We start from the raw sequence: 7,180 nt of genomic DNA, 5'->3' as shown, positions 1-7,180 counted from the left end.
CTGGCCGAATTATGGAGTTGTACTTGAAGATGAAAGGGAAAAATGGTTTCAGACATTTAAGGTATAATTGACTTATTTATTTTGGCATTTCCTTTATATTTTTTGAGATATTCATGATTATAATTTATTTAATATTTTTGAAAATTCATACAACAATGTAGGAGAAGTTTTGTTGGGATGTTAGAGATGATGTCGAAATTAAAGAAAACTTTCACTCAAAATGTATTGCCCGGTTTTCTGACACCATGAGGAATGTTAGATTTAAATGGGAAAGAAAAGGACATGTCCACGTTGGATAGGAGAAAAAATATTTCAAGAGCTTATTGCCCATTGGAATTCTGATAAATTTAAGGAAATATCTAAGAAGGCAAAGAAAAATAGACCATCTAAAGTTGGTGGCTGCAACTACGCAGCCGGAAGTATTAATGTGGCTGAAGTTGCGCGAAAGATAGTACATAAATTTATTTATTTTTTAATTAATTTATCATTTAGATGTTTTCATTCTGTATAACTAATTATTTTTTTACTTATTTAATTAGCGTGAAGAGTTAGGTAGAACTCCACTTCTTAATGAGCTCCATATGGAGACTCATCTCAAGAGAAATGGAGAGTTTGTTAACGAGCACGCAAAAATCACTCGAGTATGTTTTTCTTATATTAAAGACTTTTTATTTATTTCTTTTATATGTACCTAATTTATTTGAATCATGCTAACATTTAATTTTTTTTATAGGAGGAGTTTGATAGAGAACTTGCCATAAAATTGTTAGAGCATCCTGAAATACATGAACCACCACCGGGATATGCTGTTGACTCTAGTATTGGTTTTCGGACTTTGTATGATGTTTCAGGTGAAAAGAAGAAAAATGAGAGAGTGTATGGTACTAGAGGGTATGCCAAAAATATCAAGCGATGTAATAGGGAATTCAAAATGAGATTTGTTGATGGAGAAGGAACATCCACTCCACCTATATTAACCGCCGAAATACTTGAAACTGTGAGAAACTTGGCAAATACTGAGGCAGCACAACAAGTAGCAGAAAGAAATAAGGAAATTGAAGAGATGAAGAGAAAACAATTAGAGATGCAAGAAGAAATGCAGAGAAAAGAAACAGAGTTTCAGAAAGAAATGAGGAGGCAGATACAAGGGTATCAAGAAGCAATATGAATTACAAACGAACGGACACAAAGATTTGATTAATTTTTTGCTTCACAAAATTCTGGTGGTGGATTTGGAGGAACTAATAATGAATATGGAGGAGTTGTTGAAGAGGAACAAGAAGAAGATCAAGAAAATAATTAAATTTAAAAATTTACGTTTTATTTTAATTTGTACGAAAGAATTTATGTGTTAACAATTATTTTGAACTTCATTTAAATATTATTGTAATTTTGTATGGAGCTTTATTTTAATTTTTATTATGTTTGACTGAATATTAATTATTATAAACTATTATATTAATTACATTTTAATTAAATTATAAATTATTATGTTAATTACGTTTTAATTAAATTATATTTATTATATTTTTTATTCAGGGCTTAACTCCTAGCAAATTGAAAACTACTGTATTTTGCAAGGGATTTATCTCCCATCAAAATATCTGATGTACTATGAATCACTAGCCAGTGCCTACATCTGCATGTTGCAGGCTTGAAACTGGGGACCGAATTTAGCAAGGGGATGTGCCCCAGGAAAATTCGGGACAACATTTAGCGAGGGGGTATGCCCCTGAAAAATTAGCGATGTTTATAGCCTCTTGAAAACGATTTGCGACCCCTTATTTTCCTAGGGAAACCTGGTGCAGTCAGGAAATCACATTGTCACGCAATTGGAATTTTGTGGACCGTAGGATTATAATTAAATGGTGTTGATTTAAAGTTCAACAATCAAATAAAAACAAACATTATAATTCAATGGTTGAAATTACCCTGCAGTTACTATATAAAGCCACCAATCGTTACAAAAAATCATTTAGAATTTAAGAGACAAAAAGAGTGAGTAAGGGAGGACAACCCTTAATGTTATGAAGACAACAAGGCCCAACAGAATTAAGAAGCAATCTATTTTGCTGAAGGACTTTATATTAAATTAAGGAGGTGCAACTAGTAGTATTTTATTGCATTGTTATTTTAGTTTATTGTACCGTGGCCCATGACCCTTTTAGAGCTAGAAAACCCTACTATATAATTGTATGCAGCCTCCATTTATGATTAAGAAGAAAAGTTGTTTTATTTCATTGTCTTTTTATGCACTCTTAGATCTAGGGTTCCTTAACATTTACCTATCATTGGTGCTTTCATCAATACTCCTCCTCCCTTCCATGGCTCCACCTAAACCTCCAAACCCTTCTTCCAAAGAGATTTTGGAGGAAGCTATCCAAATATCTACATTATTGTTCCATGGCTGAAACTCAAGAACAATTAGATGTGAGATTTGCACAAATTTCAGCATCTATTGCTCAGCAAGTAGGGGAACTTCATACACGGTTGAATTCTGAAAAAGAGGATGAAAATTCCAAATTTGAAGCTCTCATGGCTGCCATTCAAAGGGCAGGACTACAAGGGGATAAACAGCCTAGGGTGACTGCTGCTGCTGCTGCCCAGTCTGCCTCTACTTCAGGTACTGCACAAAATTCCTCCACCATTTCTTTTGGTTCTCCTCCATTCACACATACTCTCACACCAGCACACTCACCTCTTAGACCATCACCCAGCCACCTGACTTCTACCCCCCAACCTGCCGTCGTGATGACGTCAGCACCGCAACTGGTGATGTCAGCACCCCAACTGGTGACGTCAGCACCCCCAAGCCCTTTTAACACATATCCCTCTTATATACACCCCCAGACTGTTTTCCTACCACCCCAGCCCATTTCCCTTCCATTCCCACAACCAGAATTCTACCCACAACACCATCACATTCCTACTTTACCCCCACTCCGATCCCCTAAACTCGAACTCTCCTTATTTGATGGATCTAACCCGTTGGAATGGCTTTTTCAAGCGGATCAGTTTTTTAGCTTTTATAATATGCCACCGGAGAATCGTTTATCTCTTGTTTCTTTTTATATGAAAGAGGATGCTTTAAGTTGGTTTAAGTGGATGCATCAAAATCGCTTGTTAACTACTTGGGGGTCTTTTACAAGAGAGTTAGAACTAAGATTTGGCCCATCTACTTTTGAGAACCATCAAGCAGAATTATTCAAGTTAAAACAAATAGGATCTATTATGGAGGATCAAACTAAGTTTGAGCAGCTTGGCAACAAGGTGATTGGGCTGCCAGCTGAAGCAATTTTAAATTATTTCATATCAGGATTACAATTGGAAATTCAAAACGAATTGGCCATCCACAAGCCCACCTCTATATCCCAAGCCATTGACCTTGCTAAATTAATAGAGTCTAAGCTTAAAGACTCAAAGCCCAAATTTCCCAAACCTTTTTCCACAAATTATTCCAAACAACCCTTACCTCATTCGACCCTCCCAAGTCCCAAAGCCCACCCTTCACCCACACAAAACAGCCAATATCCTCCAAAAACCCTCACAACACAGCAACCCAAAACACCAATCCGTAAGTTAACTCAGGCCCAGTTACAAGAGAGACGAGCACAGAGACTTTGTTTTAATTGTGATGAAAAGTTCTTTACTGACCACAAATGTTCTACGGGCAGATTCTTTATCCTAATAGCTGATGATGACATGGGTGATGATCAAGCAGAAATTGAAGAGAACAGTATTAATAATAATGACACTGATTTGAATGACACTTACTTTCAACTCTCCCCCCAAGCGGTAACAGGCCAATTTTCCCCACATATACTCAAATTCAAAGGATCAATTGCAGGTCTCCCAGTTATGGTTCTCGTAGACACAGGGAGTACACACAATATTATGCAGCCTAGGATTGCCCACCACTTAAATCTCCAAACTACCCCTATCAATCAATTTTCAGTTATGGTGGGTAACGGTTCTCATTTACAATGCGAAGGAATATGTAACCAGGTGGAAATCTCTCTCCAAAACAAACCATTTACACTCCCATTTTACTTGCTACCAATAGAAGGGGCAGATATTGTGTTGGGCATGGCTTGGCTAAGGACTCTTGGACCTATTCAAGCAGATTTTTCTATTCCATCCCTCACTTTCCAGCATCAAAATAGACCCATCACTTTAACCGGCGATCCTAGCTCTAAACCCATGCACACAACTTTTCACCAATTGCGCCAACTGATACATACAGATTCTATTGCCTCTTTTCACTTACTCCTTTTAGAACCAATGGATAAACCACTCAACACAACAGCCTCACCAACTCTTGACAAATCTTCAGCCACTTTACCAAAACAAATTACTAAACTTTTAACCAATTTCCAATCAATCTTCCAACAACCTACCGGCCTACCCCCACCTAGACCACAAGACCACCATATTAACCTTTACCCAAACACTCCCCCCATCAATGTTAAACCTTACCGATATCCTCACTCAAAAAAAGATGCCATGGCTAGCCTAATTCAACAAATGCTTAAGGATGGTACAATTATTCCTAACACAAGTCCCTTTTCCTCACCCGTCCTACTTGTGAAATAGAAAGATGGTACATGGCGGTTTTGTGTGGACTATCGCGTACTCAATGCTGTCACTATCAAAGACAGATTCCCTATCCCAACTATTGATGAATTATTAGATGAGCTAGGCTCAGCTACAATTTTCTCCAAGATAGATCTATGTTCAGGTTACCATCAGATCAGGGTTGCATCGAAAGACACATATAAAACAGCTTTTCGCACTTTTGACGGACACTATGAATTCCTAGTTATGCCATTTGGTTTAACTAATGGACCTTCTACTTTCCAGTCGGCAATGAATGATTTACTTAGACCTTTTCTCAGACGCTTTGTTCTAGTTTTTTTGATGACATTTTAATTTACAGTTCCAATTTTAGTGACCACATTAAACATTTGCAGGTGGTGTTTGAACTTTTAAAGCAACAGTCTTTCTTTGTTAAGCTATCTAAGTGTGTTTTTGCAGCTCCTCAGATTGACTACTTAGGACATATAATTTCAGCGAGTGGTGTTGCACCCGATCCAGAAAAAGTAAAAGCAATTTTAGAATGGCCACAGCCACGTTCTCTCTCGACTCTCCGTGGATTTTTAGGACTCACCGGTTTTTATCGTAGGTTTGTTCAAAACTACGCCTCTCTCGCCGCTCCCCTCATCGATTTACTTCGTTCCACTAAATTTTCATGGAGTACAGAGGCTGACAGCGCTTTTACAATGCTCAAAAATAAAATGACAAACATGCCAGTGCTAGCGCTGCCAGATTTTACAAAAACATTCAACATTGATACAGACGCATCAGGAATCGCCATAGGTGCTGTGTTGTCGCAAGACGGTCACCCAATTGCTTTCTTCAGTAAGAAGTTGTGCCCTCGAATGCAAGCAGCATCAGTATATGTTCGCGAGATGTTGGCCATCACAGAATCTGTAAAGAAATGGCGTCAATACTTAATTGGTCAGAAATTTCACATATATACAGATCAGAAGAGTTTACGAGATTTACTGCTACAACGCATTCAGACACCGGAACAACAACGTTGGACAGCTAAGCTACAAGGGTTTGATTTTGAAATTTCTTACAAACCTGGGAAATCAAATCTGGTTGCAGATGCTTTGAGTCGAAAGTTTGAAAAAGAGGAGGCACTCTTGTTAGCTCTATCATCCCCTGTACCAGATCTGTTCAGTACCCTGAAGAAATTCTATAAAACAGATGGGGTAGGTCAACAATGATTGGAGATGGCTTCTCAGAAAAGTGAAGAATATTCGATATCACAGGGACTACTTTACTTCAAGAACAGAGTTTACATACCAGATTTGGAGAATCTTCGTTAGCAGATCTGGAATGAATACCATCAAACACCAGAAGGGGGTCACTCTGGTGTTAAGGCCACACTAGCTCGGTTGCGTGCTTCTTTTTGCTGGCCCGGTGTGTACCTCGCAGTGAAAAATATGGTTAAACACTGTACAAACTGTCAACAGAACAAGTACGAAACACAGAAAAAAGAAGGTTTGTTACAATCTCTACCAATTCCGGACAGAGTATGGGAATACATTACAATGGACTTTATAACAAACTTACCAAACTCTAGGGGTCATACTGTTGTGTGGGTTCTTTGCGATCGCCTAAGTAAGTTTGTTCATTTTCTCCCTCTTCCTACACATTTCACAGCTCGCGATCTGGCAGCGCGTTTCACTGTTGAGATATTTCGCCTCCATGGAACCCCAAGATCCATTGTATCTGACCGAGATCCATTATTTCTGAGCAAATTCTGGAAACATTTCTTCAAACTCCAAGGCACACACCTGAAATACAGCACTTCTTATCATCCCGAGACAGACGGACAAATAAAAGTAGTAAATCGGTCCTTAGAGACATACCTGCGTTGTTTTGCTGGAGATCACCCCCGAAAATGGCATCAGTTCTTGCATCTAGCCGAATATTGGTACAATACTTCTGAACACACCGCCATTCACATGTCACCCTTCAAAGCGTTGTATGGACGAGATCCCCAAAGCTCCTAGACTATGTTACGGGTTCAGCACCGGAGGAATCCTTAGACCTCACCTTGCAAGAACAATAAAAAGTGTTAACCGAATTAAAAGTGCATCTTAAACGCAGCAGAATCGTCATGGAAAAGCAAGCTAATAGCAAAAGACGACCTTTTACCTTTCATGAAGGAGATCTGGTCCTGTTAAAACTCAAACCCTATCGGCAAACAACAGTGGTTCAACGTCAGACCCAAAAATTAGCAAAGAGGTATTTTGGTCCATATAAAGTCATCAAACGAATTGGTTCTGTCGATTACCTTCTCAATCTGCCATCCTCGTCGCGCATTCATCCAGTTGTCCATGTGTCGTTGCTGCGAAAGTATCACGGTGGGGACCCATCACAGGATTTTCACCCACTTCCAAGATCGGATCTTGTCGGTTTGTCCACCATCAGCGACCCAGTACCACCGGTGGATAACCTTCAACACAAAAACACTCATCAAGTTAACAAGGTGCAAACGGAAAACAATCTAACAAAGGAACAACGCTTGCAGTTTTTACCTTCGGATATGCCATCGTATGTCTCTGCAAAAACAAGTGTGGAACAGAGCTGCAAAGGAAAAGGGAAG

The 7,180-nt window shown here is 38.8% G+C and overlaps 2 protein-coding genes across 2 annotated transcripts; both read left to right on the top strand.

The window, feature by feature from the left end:
* The first annotated feature begins 265 nt into the window (after positions 1 to 265).
* On the top strand, positions 266 to 1,168 carry LOC131649860 (uncharacterized). Its single transcript, XM_058919609.1, has 3 exons — positions 266 to 451; positions 540 to 641; positions 734 to 1,168. The coding sequence occupies exons 1-3, from the start codon at positions 266 to 268 to the stop codon at positions 1,166 to 1,168; spliced, it is 723 nt and encodes a 240-aa protein (XP_058775592.1).
* Positions 1,169 to 2,403: 1,235 nt separating this feature from the next.
* LOC131649859 (uncharacterized) lies at positions 2,404 to 6,584 on the top strand. Its single transcript, XM_058919608.1, has 4 exons — positions 2,404 to 4,537; positions 4,691 to 4,863; positions 4,971 to 5,777; positions 5,898 to 6,584. Exons 1-4 carry the CDS (start codon positions 2,404 to 2,406, stop codon positions 6,582 to 6,584), a joined length of 3,801 nt encoding a protein of 1,266 aa, XP_058775591.1.
* The last annotated feature ends 596 nt before the right edge of the window (positions 6,585 to 7,180 follow it).

This window comes from Vicia villosa, linkage group LG2 (genome assembly GCF_029867415.1).
Source record: "Vicia villosa cultivar HV-30 ecotype Madison, WI linkage group LG2, Vvil1.0, whole genome shotgun sequence".
NCBI classification, from domain to species: Eukaryota; Viridiplantae; Streptophyta; class Magnoliopsida; order Fabales; family Fabaceae; genus Vicia; species Vicia villosa.
This window is presented reverse-complemented; position numbering and strand designations above follow the sequence as displayed.

What these genes read in the sequence shown, in the direction of transcription:
- LOC131649860 (XM_058919609.1), top strand. Translation starts at nt 266, where the DNA reads ATGGGAAAGAAAAGGACATGTCCACGTTGGATAGGAGAAAAAATATTT. An exon ending in CTGAAGTTGCGCGAAAGATA is followed by an intron (nt 452 to 539) that starts GTACATAAATTT and finishes TTATTTAATTAG; the next exon opens with CGTGAAGAGTTAGGTAGAAC. An exon ending in AGCACGCAAAAATCACTCGA is followed by an intron (nt 642 to 733) that starts GTATGTTTTTCT and finishes TTTTTTTTATAG; the next exon opens with GAGGAGTTTGATAGAGAACT.
- LOC131649859 (XM_058919608.1), top strand. Translation starts at nt 2,404, where the DNA reads ATGGCTGAAACTCAAGAACAATTAGATGTGAGATTTGCACAAATTTCA. An exon ending in TCAACAAATGCTTAAGGATG is followed by an intron (nt 4,538 to 4,690) that starts GTACAATTATTC and finishes ATGAATTATTAG; the next exon opens with ATGAGCTAGGCTCAGCTACA. An exon ending in GACCTTCTACTTTCCAGTCG is followed by an intron (nt 4,864 to 4,970) that starts GCAATGAATGAT and finishes AAACATTTGCAG; the next exon opens with GTGGTGTTTGAACTTTTAAA.